The sequence below is a fragment of the Lontra canadensis genome, unplaced genomic scaffold (assembly GCF_010015895.1).
Source record: "Lontra canadensis isolate GAN:19392208 unplaced genomic scaffold, GSC_riverotter_1.0 scaffold10, whole genome shotgun sequence".
Classification (NCBI taxonomy): domain Eukaryota; kingdom Metazoa; phylum Chordata; class Mammalia; order Carnivora; family Mustelidae; genus Lontra; species Lontra canadensis.
In genome coordinates, this window is record NW_022631004.1 from 4,394,740 (window position 1) to 4,412,612 (window position 17,873).

At 35.4% G+C, this 17,873-nt stretch overlaps 1 protein-coding gene across 6 annotated transcripts in view; it reads right to left on the reverse strand.

Moving 5' to 3' along the window:
* The window catches only part of ARFIP1 (ADP ribosylation factor interacting protein 1), a 104,027-nt gene that overhangs the window by 39,657 nt on the left and 46,497 nt on the right, over positions 1 to 17,873 (reverse strand). For 4 of the 6 annotated variants that reach the window (XM_032855508.1, XM_032855507.1, XM_032855509.1 and 1 more), the window contains exons 3-6: positions 15,053 to 15,161; positions 9,884 to 9,979; positions 8,191 to 8,303; positions 3,376 to 3,597 (exon numbers count right to left, since the gene is read on the reverse strand). In XM_032855508.1, coding sequence (XP_032711399.1) covers positions 3,376 to 3,597; positions 8,191 to 8,303; positions 9,884 to 9,979; positions 15,053 to 15,161 — 540 coding nt within the window. The remainder of the gene's footprint in view (positions 1 to 3,375; positions 3,598 to 8,190; positions 8,304 to 9,883; positions 9,980 to 15,052; positions 15,162 to 17,873) is intronic. The other 2 variants (XM_032855512.1, XM_032855513.1) reach the window with 2 other exon arrangements.

The following is a 17,873-nucleotide window of genomic DNA, read 5'->3' on the forward strand; positions in this document are numbered from 1 at the left end:
CACCCCTCTCTGCCTGCCTTTCTTAATATAGCACCATATTTCTTTTTTGTCCTTAAAAATTCACTGACTCTTGAATTTAAGAAAATTCATCTAGGATATTGTCATCAGAAGACTCAGACTGGGATTTCACTTGTATTATCTATTTTGCCATCATTGTTGAGTCAATGCTGCTGTCTCTCTGCAGTCATCTTCTGATTTTGTCTAATAACTATGAAATAACTTCCTCTGGTATTGTCTTCTCTTTGCCATTATATGGGCAAAAAAATGAAAAATTCTGAATTTTCAACTATGTTGCATAAACATTAAAAAAAAAGACGACAAAGATATTTATCCATTACATTACTTTTTAAGGCAATGCCATCATTCTTTTGTTTTCCTATCATCTTAGTAACTTTTAACATGGTTGGAAATAACAGATAAGTAATGATGAAATAATTCCCAAGATGATGAAATAGCAAACTGTTTTAAGATCATTAAGATCCCATACTGTGTCCTTGATTTCCAATGGACCCATATGGCAGTTGCAAGATAAAAACTTGTATTCTGGGGCACCTGGGTGGCTCAGTCAGTTAAGTGTCTGCCATCGGCTCAGGTCATGATCTGGGGTCCTGGGATCAAACCCTGTGTCCGGCTCCTTGCTCAGAGGGGGAGCCTGCGTCTCCCTCTCCCTCTGCCCCTTCCCACTCATGTTCTCTCTCACTCACTCTGCTCTCTCTCTCAAATAAATAAAATACCTTTTAAAAAAAGTTTTATTCTGTTAAAACAATAATTTTTTCATTGTAATAAAACTCATGAACTATCAATCCTTACAAAGGATTAGAGATGATCAAATGAGAAACTCAAAAATTAAAACTGGGTCTAATAGACTTGAATACTGAGGCTTAACCACCAGTTCTGTTTAAAAAAAAAAAGGATTTGACATCTAGAAAAGCTAACAAAAGTACCTACTAACTAATACTGAGCAATAAATGAGCTAATACATATACAAACCACTTAGAATAGTATCTGGCATATAGTAAATCCCCAATGTGTATTAACTATTATAATTAACAGGGTCTACTGAGTGCAGCATCACTGATAACACTGCTCTAACACTTCCCCAGACCCTATACTCTGGCTACCTCTTTCCATACTGTGGGGATTTTTTCTCTCTAAAGATTCCACTAAAAGGGGTGCCTGGGTGGCTCAGTGGGTTAAGCCTCTGCCTTCAGCTCAGGTCATGATCTCAGGGTCCTGGGATTGAGTCCCGCTTCCAGCTCTCTGCTCAGCAGGGAGCCTGCTTCCCTTCCTCTCTCTCTGCCTGCCTCTCTGCCAACTTGTGTTCTCTCTGTCAAATGAATAAATAAAATCTTAAAAAAAAAAAAAAGATTCCACTTAAAGAGATAAGAAGAGATCATGGAGAAATATAGACTGGCCTGCTGGTAGCTCCACCCCGTGCACACACACAGGCAAGCCCCACCCGGAGCCGCCCTCTCCTGGCCTCGCTGTCTGTATATGTCCTCGGCTATGAAAACAAAACAAGTATATGTATGTTTATATATATAAAACATAAATTGTACATATATATGACTTTCAGCTCTACCTTTTTTTCATTTTTTTTCCAAGATTTTATTATTTGTAAAAGAGACAGAGAGCCAGAGTATGCACAAGCAGGGGGAGCAGCAGGCAGAAGGAAAAGCAGGCTCCCAGCTGAGCAAGGAGTCTGATGCAGGATTTGATCCCAGGACATGACCTGAGCTGGAAGGCATATGCTTAACCAACTGAGCCACCCAGGCATCTTGCTCTACCTTTTTTAAAAAAAGATTTTATGTATTTATTTATTTGAGAGAGAGAGAGAGAACACATACAGGCACATGCATGAGCAGGGAGAGGACCAGTGCGGGAGGATGAGGGACAAGCAGTGTCCCAGCTGAGAGTGCGGAGGACACCAGCGCAATACCAGGACTCTGATCAGGATCATGACCTGAGCCGAAAGCAAGAGTCATAGGCTCAACCTACTGAGCTACCTAGGTGCTCCACAGCTCTACCTTTTATTTGTTTTGTGATCTTACGAATACTACCTAACCTTTCTTGGTTTCAGTTTCCTCATCTATAAAATAGCGTTAATATTTCTTGCAGTATTATTAGGTAAATTACATGATACAATGACTATAAAGCATCCAGCTCGTTACACTGAAATTGTGGACAGCTGTTAAACTAATCAGCTTCCCAAATATTAGATTAATTCTTTTTGTCTATTTAGTGACTCAGTTAGAATTGAATCTAAGTATTCCTCACTATTATGAGATAGATTGCCATCTCTAGCCAAACTTTCTTTTCCAAGATTGTAGATATTATCAAATAATTTAATGCTCTAAATTATCTAACTCTTCAAGTTAGAAAGTCTGCAGGCAAGGGATTTAACCTTTTTGGCTCCAGGGTAGGGGGAAAAAAAAAGTGATCAAAGAAGTCACTTAAGGTAACATAAGAAATTCTTAGGAATGCTTTACTGAATACTTTAGAGATATATGCAAAAAAAAATTATAATTATTCTATAATTCTTAATTTTTATTTTTTAATTTTTAAAAGATTTTATTTATTTGACAGAAATCACAAGTAGGCAGAGAGGCAGGCAGAGAGACGTGGGGGGAAGCAGGCTCCCTGTCAAGCAGAGAGCCCGATGTGGGGGGTTGATGCCAGGACCCTGAGATCATGAACTGAGCTGAAGCAGAGGCTTAACCCACTGAGCCACCCAGGTGCCCCTAAAATTCTTAATTTTTAAAAACTCACAATTTATATTAATGATTTCAGTAAAAGATCATGAATCCAGTCAACCAAGTTACTATTTGCTCAAGACACTTTGAGGGGCGCCTGGGTGGCTCAGTGGGTTAAAGCCTCTGCCTTCAGCTCAGGTCATGGTCTCAGGGTCCTGGGATCAAGACCCACATCGGGCTCCCCGCTCAGCAGGGAGCCTGTTTTTCCCTCTCTCTCTGCCTGCCTTTCTGCCTACTTGTGATCTCTGTCAAATAAATAAATAAAATCTTTTTTTTTTTTTTTTTTAAAGACACTTTGAGAATAGATAAGAGATTTTCAATAGGTACCTAAATTTGCTTTTTACCCAAACTCACATACACATAGCTATGATTTTTCCTAGACTAAGGCAGGCTGACTACTTTCCTTTTCTTTCCTCTAACTAAGTTCCCTTCCCCTGAAACCTCTAGCTGACATCTCTAGACATCTGGGCCTTCTTAAAAATTACATGAAATATTTTAAAAGAATACCAATTCCAAATTTATTAAGAGTTAAGCAAATCAGAAATGTAACAAATTACATCTTAGAATACTATTGCCATTCTCCTCCTCCACACTTTCCAAAAGTTATTTAAAATAATCTTACATGGAGTTCTAGTGACTTCAAACTCAGGTCAGCAAATGCATCTCCAAGTTGCCTTTGGGTATGCACCATCTGGAAAAGCTGGGTTGACAATGTCTGAGCCAGTCTTAAAATATTTTCATATTTTTTCTTGTTATCTCTTAATATATCAATCTGGGCTTCAAGTTCAAGGTCCACAGTTCTTGATCCACGGCCTAGCTTCTCAGAAATAATTTGTCGAGTGCACTAAAAGTGGAAAGATGCACTTTGTTTAGGAAGAAAAAAAAAAAGAACAAAAGAGAAAGGAGTAATATAGCAATCCAAAGTACAAATGCTACAGCATTTGGCATATACCATTTTTGGCTTCAAACAAGTTACTCTTAAAAAACTGAAAACTGTCAGCCCACTAAGAAGTTCGCCAAGATTCAAAATAAACTTACCAGACATACCCAATAACTATTATTAATCAGAGGACATTTTAAGACTTAGCTAATTTATATCTATTGGTTGAGCTCCCTCACATAATCATATTTCAGGTTTATACTTGCGTAGATTATTTACAACTGAAATACTTAGCATTGATTTAAGAACATGAGTGGGCTGTTAATATAGGAATAATAAGCATATCAAAATTCTACTCTCTTGTTGTTTTCAAATGCTTTTTTCTCTTCTATCTTCCTCTTAAATAGCTGTGTGTATGTGTGTGAGTAGGAGGAATGAAAGGAAGAAAGGAAGGAGAAAGAGGCAAGAGGAGGAGGTAGGAAGGGTGGGGAGAGAGAAAAGGGAAGAAAGGAAGAGACAGAGGGAGGGAAGGAGGAAAGAAGAGAAAGAGGTAGAGGTAAGAGAATCCTGAATTCTTTTACTTCTATCCAGAAAGAATAGTACTAAATTATGTTATTCTGTCTTGCCCCAGAAATGATACAGGAAATTTTTGTTAGCAATAAAAAATTATAAGCAACTTCACTACTCAACAATATATTTTTAGAGTAATCATATAGGGCATTAATATACTCTTCACCATTTAAAGTTAACAAAAATATTCTAAAGAAGTGAAAAATATTGCAATTTTTTAAATTTGCAAATTTGCTCTTTTATCTTATCTTTCACAGTTCTGGTTATAGAACTGATATCTATTCCAAAAATTAAAATAAGAATGAAATAAAAGGAGAATTTCCTCTTCCTTCCTTTAATCCCACTAAATAAAACAAAACTACTATTAACAGTTTGATGGATAGTCTACACTCTTCCTTAAACCTCTACACTCACATATATATTTTTCAAGTAAAAATGAGACTGTGGTATACTATACATACATCCCATAGGTCATTTTCCTATGACCAAATACCTTGAGATTTTTTTTCTTGTCAATACATATAAATCTATTTTTTCTTCTTTTTTTTAAAATTTTTTATTATTTTTTTAAAGATTTTTATTTATTTATTTGACAGACAGAGATCACAAGTAGGCAGAGAGGCAGGCAGAGAGAGAGAGGAGGAAGCAGGCTCCCTGCTGAGCACAGAACCCAATGCGGGGCTCGATCCCAGGATCCTGGGATCATGACCTGAACCGAAGGCAGAGGCTTTAACCCACTGAGCCACCCAGGCGCCCCATATAAATCTATTTTTTAAAGTAATCTCTACACCCAACGTGGGGCTCAAACTTACAACCCAGAGATCAAGAGTTGCATGATCCACTGATGGAGCCAGCCAGGTGCCCCTACTCTACTCTTCTCAAAAAAATTTTTAAGCGGCACCTGGGTGGCTCAGTTGGTTAAATGTCTACCTTCTGCGAAGGTCATGATCCCAGGGTCCTGGGATTGACCCCCACATCAGGCTCCCTGCTCAGGGGAGAAAGAGCCTGCTTCTCCCTCTCCCTCTGCTGCTTCCCCTGCTTGTGTTCTCTTTGTGTGTGTCTTCTCTTCTGTCAAAGAAATAAAAAATAAAATCTTAAAAAAATTTTTTTTAATAATTTTTTTATTTTGGGTGTGAGAATTCCCGTGGATGAGACTCAATAAGAAAATAAATAAATAAGCTCCTGGGTGGCTCAGTGGGTTAAAACCTCTGCCTCCAGCTCGGGTCATGATCCCAGGGTCCTGGGGGATCGAGCCCTGCATCAGGCTCTCTCCTGGCGGGGAGCCTGCTTCCCCCTCTCTCTGTCTCCGCCTGCCTCTCTGTCCACTTATGATCTCTGTCTGCCAAATAAATAAATAAAATCTTAAGAAAAAAATGATTCAACTCAGATTACTGTAGAAGTAGCCAAAAAACAGGGAACAGATAATAAGTATATAGGAAAAAAGGAGGGAACAAGAGAAACATGAACTAAGGGACACAAGAGTGTCCCTTAAATTCTGTAATTTGTAATAGTAAGACTTGGTTCAGAAATAAGGCTGTATTTTTTTAAGGTGGTAGTTATTTTAATTAATTAATTAATTATTATTTTAAAAGATTTTATTTATTTGAGAGAGAAAAAATGAGAGGGGGAAGAGGTAGAGAGAAAGGGAGAAGCAGACTCCCCATTGAGCAAGGAGTCTGACATGGGGCTCAATCCTTCAACCCTGACCTGAGCTGAAGCAGACACTTAACTGACTGAGCCACCCAGGAGTCCCTAATTATTTATTTTTATTTATCTATTTTTAAGATTTTTATTTATTTATTTCACAGAGATAGAGACATCCAGAGAGGAGATCAGACAGGGGGAGTAGGAAGGAGAGAAGCAGGCCTCCTGCAGAGCAGGGAGCCGGATGCAGGGCTCGATCCCAGGACCCTGAGATCATAACCTGAGCCAAAGGCAGACACTTACTGACTGAGCCACCCAGGCACCCCACTAATTAATTTTTTTAAAAAGTAGTATCTATAGTCAACGTGGGGCTCGAACTCACAATCCCAAGATTAAGAGTCATATGCTCTATCAACTGAGACAGCAAAGGACTGCATTCTTTAGGTTTCAATGTGTGATCACAGAATGTTACTAGTTAGAAGCAAATTTCATGAGTAAATGAACAAAGGAATGGTTGAATAAATACATTTAATAAATAAATGAATGAAGCTCAGTTTGGTATGAAAGACAAATATGTGAAATGAAAGGGAGCAAAAAGAAATTCCAAGTAGTAGGCAAATATAGTCACATGAACAAAGTTATAGATGTATGAGATACCATAGTTTGTTTAGGATATCTCTGGATAATTTGGTATGGATCACTGGTGGGAAAGAGGCGCAATAGGGGAAAATGTTGGGAAGGTAGATGGGTCAGATCCATGCCATTCTAAGACAATAGAGATCAAATGAACAATTTCAAGCAAGGGTGAACCATGTTAGGCAGTGCAGAATATGAAGTCTAAGAGATTTTGTCAGGAAGCTATTTCAGTAATGTGAGAGTAACAGACATAGACAATGGCTGTGCAAGAGAATGGAGAAAAAGGGATAAAATAAAATATTAAGGAGCCAGAGTCCACTTAATGATAATAGATACGTGGCATCAATGAGAAGATGAAGTAGAAATCTGGATATATGGGTGAACTGTTGTGATATGAGGGAATACAAAGGGACAGACAATACATGGAATGAAAGAATCCAGATCCTTGATAACAAAAGGAGCAATAATTAAATACAACATCCTGAATGAGAACAGTCTACACTGGCACCATTTTTTGACGACTACCATTGGCATTTCTCAGGGCTACAGTGGCATGAGGAAAATAATTTTGGGTAAGATTCATAAGCATGTTTCAGGGCACTTTTATCATGTTAAGAAAACCTGTACTTTTGTAGATGATTTCAGATATTCTGAAAGTATTAACTGAAAGAATAAATTTACTTCTATATTACTCTTGAGAAGACACAGACATGTGCTCTGTATAAAAATATAGACCATTGCTGCGTTATAAACCACTACATCCACAAACAATTCACCAATGTAGACTGTTATGGCCAATGCTCTAACTTGAGTAGCTAGGGTTTTCACCCACTTCACTGTTCTTTAAACTATTTTTTTTAAAGATTATTTATTTATCTGAGAGAGAGAGAGCATGATTGTGACCGGGGGAAGGGCAGAGGGAGAAGGAGAGAGAGAATCTCAAGCAGACTGTGCATAGAGCTCAGAGCCTGACGTGAGACTCTATCTCACTACCCCAAGATCATGACCTGAGCTGAAATCAAGAGATGGACACTTAACTGACTGAGCCACCGAGGCGCCCCTAACTGTTATTTAAATTCTGTTTTGTCCCTGTTAGGATTCAAAGGTCCTAAGTGGCTCTGTGGCTTGAGCTATTTGTAATACATCAAAAATACTATGGCTTAAATAATTTGCTTATTTGTTTTACAGAGGCCATACAAAAGAATAGTTACCAGTTACTCTGAAGCAATGCAACTAACAACATCAGTACATTGTTGAAGTTTAACTCTTTGCAATGTGGTGCTGTCTGTACAGTTAATGCTTAATTATTACAATAAGATCAGAGAATTCCAACTCTGAAAAATGACTATAATTCTGACATTCAGTTGCTATAAGGTATCAAGAAGAGGAGGTAGGGATAGACAAGTCTATAGCAGTTCTACAGGTAAACATATTCCAAGGTAATATATTTCTTTTTCAATTATATTCTATGAATTAATAAGCATTTCTGTAGCTTTTTTACTCTTTTGTTACTGACTTTTGAAACTACATTTATTCAAAGAGCAATAAAACAAAATACTTCACTTTGTAATTGTATTTTTATAGTTAGATGGCATTATTCTCTCCTATATTTTCATATAATTGCAAATAATTTGCATAACATACAATTTGCATAAGAATGAAAATTCTTAGAGCTAGTCAGGGCAGAAACATTAAAAAAATACAAACCTTATAGGTGTTTAGACTCCATTTTCTAACAAGCTCTAACTTTTCCATTGCAGGATTTTTTATTTCATCTGCTAGAATAACTGGTCCACTTTTGGTTTGTGTTCTCTGGCCACCTGCATGATCATAACAGAAGACAAAACACAAACTAGATAAAGATGAGTAGGGGAAAAAACCCAAACCATTGATGCTATTCAAATTAAACTACTTATGCACTTAAAAAGGTTTCCACAAAGTGAAGGAGTAGAACTTTCTGGAATAATTGAGGACAATTTTCAAACACTTAAAAATATTTCTGCCAATTAAACACAAATGCTTTGTGGTTTGTCTATCATCTTAAAAAAAAAAAAAAGCTACAACCAGCCTTCTCTTCTAAATAAGCTCTTTACTTCTAGAAAACAAAATTTCCACAATTAATCTTACAACCTAATGACCCTAAAAAAAACTGTGTCAGTAAAAATCTGGAAAGGTTATGTACTCTTCACAGTGATCTCCTTTCATCATATGATGTAGAACAGAGCAACAAGAGGTTACTATAATTTTGGAGGATTTAAAAATATAATTCAAATTTCAAATAGTCATTAAAAATACCTTACCACCAGTATGAAAGGCTAGGCTAAAACAAGACCTACATTGTACCTCCTGTTTTTTTTTTTTTTCCAAGACCACCCACCCTCCTGCAAAAAGCCATAATTAATAAAGGCAGTATAAAGCCCTGACAACGTATTGTTCCAATAATTAAGAAATTATGACATAAAAGCAACTTTATACCTATATTGTTTCTATAGTAAAATATTTTTCATAGAAGAAAATAGTTAAATGTTTATGATACTAATGACTTAGAGCAAAAACTTCATAATAATTTGAAAACAACAATGAAATAAGGAGAAGAGAAAAAGTCCTAAAAAATGGCTTTTAAAGTTAGAGCAAAAATTTCTCTTCTCACTTACTCCTACAGTCAGACCAGCCTTTGCCACAACTTTACCACAAGCCTAAAATCAAGAATGGTATATTAAAATCAAATACATTTAAGATTTATAAAATTGTCATAGAAACAAAATACAGAATGTTAACATTTCATATGTGAAAAAGAAATGTGTTGTTCAAATTTTTCCTATTTTTATAGTTCGGCAATATTAAAGTATAGAGCAAATTCAATGCAAAGAAATACATTTTCCCCAAGTACTTTTCACTGGGGATAATTGGTAAATTATATATCATTTTGTTGCAATCTGCAAGCTATCTGTAAACTGTAGTTGAAAATAGGAAGATACAACATTTTCCACTTGACCCATTCCAAATAATGAACAAGCCAACTGTTGAAGGCTCCTTTCTTGTTTGACTGAAAATAAGAGAGCAGAGCTGCAAAGCTGAGAGGATCAAATAAGTTACTCTACATTTTTCCAGAGTTGATAAAGCGTGATGTAAAATGAATCCAATTTTACAATGTTTTTTAATCTCAAAGTGAATTAAACATCATGTTTAAGATACATAGCTAATAACACTGAAAAGCCAGAAAAAGAGGTATGCCTAGAAAGATTATTTCCGTTATTGTTAAAAAAAGAAAGCAGCAGCCACCAAGAAAAGGCAGAATTACACACACCTATGAATATAAAGCAAGGGATTACGAAACTGAGTGAATTAGTTTAGTTTCAGAAGTAGCAAGAGGGTTTTATCCAATGAGTGCAGTGAATACCTGCAGGGACAATTAAATCACTTCCTTGTTGAGCCGGCCGACTAGCTGCAACCCTGCTAGGAGACATAACAGATGGCAATGGTGGTGCCGGGGAACCTGGAAAGGGTAGACATTTAACTGTGAAAATCCTCTTTCTTCTCTACATACCACACATTTTGAATCTCGGTTTACTGACACTGCCCTTAAAAATATTTTTCAAATTGGGTTAAAAACTGGAATTAATATATTTGCTTTCTTGCAGGAAGGGACTAAAAATAAATGGATGCGACCAGGCAGAATTCTTGCATAAACTTTTCATGGAACTGTTGAAACCAAACAAAACACGTGTAACTATAAGAAGAAACTTGGCAAGGTCACGTCTAAACATGACTTTACCTGGACTCTGTTATTTCCAAATGGATTAACAGAATGTGATTAAAGTTCCATAGCTGAACGATTTAAAGTTTAAGTAAATATTTTATAACCTGCTACTCCTACATTCAAAGGAAAGCTCTTTAAGTAGATAAACAAAGGTATGTAATAATGCATCAAACTTAGAATGCACAAATTGTGAACTAGTCACAGTGTTCACAGGAATTGAGGAGTCCAAAACTTCTCATCATACAGGCAACAGCACAAAGTGTAGGTCACTGCTACTCCTAATGGGGATACAGGGGACCTATAACAGGAATTTCCCGAGAGCTCATTAAAAATGCAAAAACTCAGGTCCGGTCCTAGACCTACTGAATTAGAATCTGCATTTTCACAAGATGCTTAGGTGATTTGTATGTATTCTGAAGTTTGAGAACTGATGATGTAGAGTGCAACAGCATATTCTACTTAATCGTATGAATGAAGCTTTTAAAACATAGCTGGGAGGGGCGCCTGGGTGGCTCAGTGGGTTAAAGCCTCTGCCTTCAGCTCAGGTCATGATCCCAGGGTCCTGGGATCGAGCCCCGCATCGGGCTCTCTGCTTGGCCGGGAGCCTGCTTCTCTGCCTGTCTCTCTGCCTGTCTCTCTGCCTACTTGTGATCTCTGTCTGTCAAATAAATAAATAAAATTAAAAAAAAAAAACAAACATAGCTGGGACGCTGCATAAGATCTACTGATCATCCAGGGGTATCTGTAGGTTTTTGTTTATATTTTTTACAGTTTTACCTTTTTTATTCAACTGTTTTTATTTATTAAACAAAAAAATCTGTATACATTTCAGGTGCACAGTGGGATGTTTTCATGTATGTATACAAACTAATATATCCATAACTTCTTTTGGTTATTTTTGCGTGGATACTTGAGATCTATTCTATTAGCAAATTTCAAGTATACAATACAGTATTTATTAACTATAGACACCATGCAGTACATTAGGCATTTGTGGTTTTTAAAAGGCCACTTAAGATTATTCTAAAACTCAACTAAGTTTGAGAATCATAGGAAAAAACAATTTTTGAATGAAACAATTGAATTTTAAATTCTTAACTCTGCATTTGAAATTCTGGCTCTATGTGCCACATAGTATCAGGAATATCCTAGCAAATTAATTAACATCCCTGAGCCTTAGTTATCTACAAAGTGAGAAAACTGACTATCCAACATTGTTCTCATGTCTGGCATTAAACCAAAGAAAGCCATATAACTTCAATTGCTTTCTTTATTTTAAATTCTGAAGTCTGTACATCTTTAAGGGAGTGATAATTAAAAGTTGAAAAACTTAATATCCTTCCACATTTAGCTGAGAATATTTTCAAGTCTGTAAGATACTTTTATTTCAACTACACTCTCTCCCAGTTCCCTAGAAATCATATAATGAATCAAATTCATAATTTAAATGTTCTAATAGTATAGAAATCAAGATCAAATATCTTTATTTAGAATTCGTAATAATTGGTTATATCCCAGATATACTCAGTTCTGATGGAGAAATAGTCATCAGTTTTAGTAATATGAAAACCTTAATTTGAACTAGACCTAACATTAAAATCCAAACATACAATAGACCTAAATAGACTGGCACTACCTTTCAAAGTGAGAGATATTTATCTCTTTAAATCTGTTGAATTTAAAACTAGAAGGGATGACAGAAATCAACTAAGTGTGACTTAAACTATAAGAGAAATAAAACCCAGAGGGGTTAAAACAGCTTATCAGAGACTCAGAGATGCTCTGAATTCACACCCTAAAATCTCCATTATTAAATTCAACACAGAAAACAGTTACTTATTGAGTTAGAAGGCATTTTAATAGGTTATCCAATCTAATCACCATTTTAAACAAAGATTATCACTACCATCCAAGGCACAAGGGTTTCTGTTACATAGGTAAATGTTAAAAAAAAAATACTATAATTCTACTTTCTGATGACCCCAGGAACAAAGTTCTGTTGCTCTAGTTATTACTGTTTATTAATCCTGTATAAGGAATAATCCCATGACACAGAAGGAGATGTGTGCAATGTATGTAACAAATGATACAGAATCTTCCAAACTAAAACAGCAAAAGACATGGCGCCCTGGTAACTCGGTACTTCAGCCTTTTCCTTTCCCTTTCATGGTAATCACCCTTTCTCTGTGTCTTAAACCCTTTAAACCACTAATGTAGGCTAAATTAGTTACTAAAATCATTCACTAATATTCAATAAAAAATAATTCTTAAAAATCTAAAATCTTGCTTATTGACTAAATTTGAGGAATTAGCTCCATTTCACCTTAATAATTTAGGAATTTAGGAATATGAATATACGTAGGTAATGATCAATATCCCACTAAAATAAAACTCAGATATCAAGTATACTTCACTCTAACGAGCTTTGATTTATTCATGATTTCCACTATATGGAAGTAGTAGATTCCAGTATATGGAATTAGATTTCGATACTTGTTGTTGGTAGGCCAAACTTAAGTATAAGTTCTCCTAAATATGTTCTAGAGATGGAAAAGTAAATGGTTACTATTTTTTGAAGCAACTGTTTAAGTAATAAAATCATTATTAAGTTATTATTCAGTCATTTTTCTAGAGACCTAAAACAGCCCCAACTCCTTTAACTTTTTTTCATAAGACCAACTTCAAAATTTTAATCATATGCTTTTTCTCATGTTCATTCCAATTTATCTGCAAATGCTTTAAAACAAAGACACTTAAAACAAGTACAACTTTCTGAAAAAAAAATCAAAAACTACACCTTTATTCTAATAAATAATTAATCTGCATAAGGCAGAATGATTCTTTTAAATATACTGATCAACAACAGCTTATGTTAAAAAATTATATAAAGCCAATTCAAAGAGACATAAATTACTCATGAAACATATTTTTTATTCCACTTCGAAGGACTAGGCTATATCAATAAGCAAGTGAAACTGCTCAGCATTTCCATGCTTATACAAAACAGTTTAAATGGTCAGTTGGTTTCAATCATTATATACTACTACTCTACTTAAGGGGAAAAAGATTAAACCCAATGTCAGTTAAATAATCATTGAGAATACTTAACATATCTTAATAGTAAACGCATTTTTTACATTCTCTATTGACATTTAAATTTGGAAATTGGTGACTGATCCAAAAATGGTGTCATATTATGCATATTATATGCATATTATGCCTTTTATCCTTTAAGCACTCATAATTTAAGGCACTTTCAAAATCAAAGTTATCCCCAAGAGAAGATATGCTAGCCAGAATGCTACAAAATGATTACTGAGATATTGACATGTAAGCTACCTTTCTGTGGTTTTATTTTTCTGAACCTAAGAATGAAAAGGGGGAAAAAATGATGTCACTAGATAGCCCATTCATTTTACATCCTAAAGCAGAGGTTGTTATTCTGGATTATCTTAAACATTTACTTGTAGGGCCAATTTAGGAAAAAATATATTTCAAAATATAAGTTGTTCTGAATCAAGTATTGACTATTAGTATAATAAAAATAAAGACTACTATTATCTACAAGAGGGCTAAGGACTGCAAAGGCACAGAGATTTTTTTTATTTTATGAAATTATAATGAAGTGTTAAAATTAATATACTTCATCAAACATCAAATATAACTACTATTTTAACTATAGCTAAAGAAAGAAAACAATTCATTTTTTATATCCAAATGTTTACATGGTTTTACTTCCACTCACATGAAAATGAAAAAACACTTGAAAAAGGTTATTATATGCAAGAGTATTAAAAAGGACACAACTTTTCCTTACATTAAAGATAGAACTATATATGAAATGTGTGCAGAAAAGAGTTAACTTAGCAGGTCTGTTTATTTTTAAAGAGACCGTCTTACACAATTGACCCTTGGTTGGCATCTGGAAACTTAAATTTTGGGAAGATTCCCTCCATTCCTAGAGTGGTAAGACTGGTTCAATCCTCCTAAACTGTTTATACAAACAATGTGGTTTATGCTAAATGCCTGTTTTCCTTTGGGGAGTCTGGAATGTTGGTACATGCTAGGCAGAGGGTGCCTACACAAGCAATCTCCAATAAAGACCCGGGGCACCGAGGCTCCAACAAGCTTCCCTGGTTCACAATAGTTCATGGCATGTTGTCCCAGTCTGTTTGGGAAATTAAGCATAATCAATGACTGCTTTCTAATATCCTATGGGAGAAGACCCTTGCAAGTTAAGCCTAGTTTTGCCAGATGGCCTCAGGCATCCTTGGCCCTTGCTAATTGTGTTTGCTATACTTTCCTTGTAATAATCATAGTCATAAATTTGACTATATACGGAGTCCTGTGAGTACTCTCAGCAAATTACTGAATCTGAGGGTGGTTTTGGGAGGCCTCTTACATGGAATGTCTAATAGGAAAAATAAAAGTTATTTTTCTTTTGCTTTGAAATAGGAAATATGTATTTATATAAAATAATACTGACTTAACAGTTATAAATTTTGTAGTTAAAAGCTAAAATAATTTAAATCTGTGTTTTTTATATAATTTTTCAGTTTTTACTTTAGTATTTTAAAACCAATTCTTTAATAATCAGTGAAATAATGCACATTGATCTATTTATATAAAGAAGACTCCTAAAACAATTCTTAAATTATTTAAATTGAAGAGAAAAAAAACTATGCTTATAAAATCAGTGTTTTATCACAGAATCAAAGGACTTTATTATGCTTTATTAATAAAGGTAGCTTTTGATGTACTTCTCCCATTCTCCACCCCAGCCATCTTTAAAAATGTGTGGGCTCTTACCTTGAAATGCTCCTGCTTCAATAACCCCCTCTTTGGTACTGTCAAAGCCATGAGATGTAATTTGGGTTTCTGAGAGACCAAGTCCAGCTGGTAATGAACGCTTCAAATCCTTGGCAACATTTGAATAAAAGAGAAAATCTTCATAAAAAATCTCACACCATAGGGCAGTCAGCATAAGGGTGTCCTTTAACTCACATCTTAAACTATTTTTTCTCTACTATGTAGAGAACGCTGTTGTGGCATTCTATAATGATGTATAACCAGCAGCAAACTCAGCAAGATTTGTTGTCAGATACAAAATACTTCCATTATTCTAGAACTAAGCAGCAGGCAGATACCAAAATTCAATTTTCAAATTCTTAAGCTACTGATACATCAATAAAATAATTTTAAAGAACAGAATTAAGATGACTAAAAAGTCTGTCTATTATGTAAAAACTGATGTCTAATACAATCATGATAAGCCTGGCTAATGGTCAGTATAAATGAATCATTCACTTGCAGTATTAATTTTCCTTTGATTTCAAGGTTAGTTAGGTAAGCAAGGCTCTTGGATTTCAATCAGGGTTAGGTAAAGGAAATTTTCTGCTACTTAAATTTATGTTAAACACTGATATTAGTCGACACAAATGCAAATTAGCTTCTAACTGGAACTTAGCTGTAATAAATATAAATATAAAAAATAAATAATAAAATAAATATCCACATTCTGTTTTAACAGTTAAAAAAATAGAATGCTAAGAAACACTTCCAAAAGTCCTTTTTTCCTCTGGCTTGGATATGAGGAATTACCTAATTTTCATAATCAGAGTCTGAATGGATTCCACTGGTTTCCCACAATACTGATAAATGATGCACTAAAACAAAAATATGTCTTTGAAATCCTTTCTTAATATGGTAATATTAAAGAATATTAAGAACTATACATAATGTACAGTTATAATATGAAAACTCAGGACTAACATTTTAAATTTTCTAATTGGCAAAGTCTAAGTTTTTAAAAAAGATTTTATTTATTATTTATTTGAGAGAGAAAAAGAAAGGGAGGAGAGGGAGAGAGAGAGAGAGAATCTTAAGCAGACTCTGTATGGGAGCCGGACAGAGGATTCGATCTCACCACGGTGAGATCATGACCTGAGCTGAAAACAAGAGTTGGACACTTAACTGACTCAGCCACCCAGACTCCCTAGCAAAGTCTAAATTTAGCAGATACATAACTGGCAAGTGCTGGGAAGGGTTTTTCTTGAGAAACTCATTTTGCCTAGGCAATTATTTGATTGGTATGATAGGCCCTGATTTAGTAACTAATGAAGTCAATTCTCTTCTTATCAAATAGCGTTTGACTTACCAAATTTATCACTTATCAAACAGTATTTGACATAGGTAATTAACTGTTCTCTCCTTGTTGTACTTTCCACCCGCCAGCTAACTTCAGACATTCCTGACTTTCCTTTTACAGTATCTGTTATGTTCCACTGTCTCCTTCGCTGATTCCTCCTCATCTCCCCAACCTCCAAATTCTGAAGTGCCCCAGGGTTCAGTTAGAGGACTTTTTCTCCTATAGCCACTTCTTGGGTGATCTAATTGATTCTTCTGGCTTTAAAAACCATCTATACCTTGACAACTTCCAAATTTAGGTGTCTTACCTGGCCCTCTCTTTAACTCCAATATATCCGATTACATACTTGCTATTTCGACTTGGATATTAAATATGCATCTCAAACTTAATGTGTCCAAACTGACTGATTCCACAGTAAATCCCCAACCCCCAACAGACAAAACAAAATAATATCACCTACATTTTCACTCCTTTCAGTTAACAGCATCTCTACTACCAAAATCTTAGCCCAAATCCTTGATTCTCTCTTATGTCCACATCTAAACCATTAGCAAATACTATCAGATCTACTCCCAAAATGTATCCAGGATCAAATCAATTCTTACCACTTCCACTGCTACCACTCTCGTCTAAGCAAGCATCATATTTCAACTGGATTACTTTAACGGCCTTTTAATTGGTCTCCCTGCTTCTATCCAAGACACACACCACGAAATCCATACATCAACCAAAATTACCCCACATGCAAAAACTCTCCAATTGCCTCGCATCTCATTTGAAGAAAACCCAGTTAAATGCTCTCTAGGCATTACATGATTTGACTTCATCTCCTACCAGAATCAGCCTTAGCTGCCGCACAGTTACGTCAAAAACAATAAACCTATCTTTGTTTCAGAGCCTTGTACTTCCTCTTCCACACCCCCTCACCCTGAATGCTTTCTTAGCAGACATCTACAGGGCTTGCTTCTCTAGTGAGAGAAGCTTTCCCCCAACAACATATAAAATAGCTCTCAGGGAACCTGGGTGGCTCAGTCGGTTAAACGGCCAACTCTTGATTTCGGCTTAGGTCATGGTTGCAGGGTCATGGGCTTGAGCCCTGTGTTGGGTTCCACCCTCAGCAGAGAGTCTGCTTGAAATTCTCTCCATCTGCTCCCCCCTCTAAAATAAATAAATCTTAAAAAAAAAAAAAAGAATAGTAAATAAAATAAAATAAAATAGCAACTCTCACAACCTTACACTGGAACTCCCTATTCTGCTCACTATGGGAAGTTTTATATAGGTGTCACTCAGTAGTTGTATTTATTTTTATCTCTTCTCTCTATATACTGTAAGCTTCATGAAAGCAGGGATGTTGCTTATTTTGTTTACTGCTTGCTATATGTTTAGCACCTGAAATAGTGCCTGAGATACAGACATTCACTAAATATTTGTTCAATGAATAAATGAATTTGTTGAAAGGACTTGTGATTCAAAACCATATAG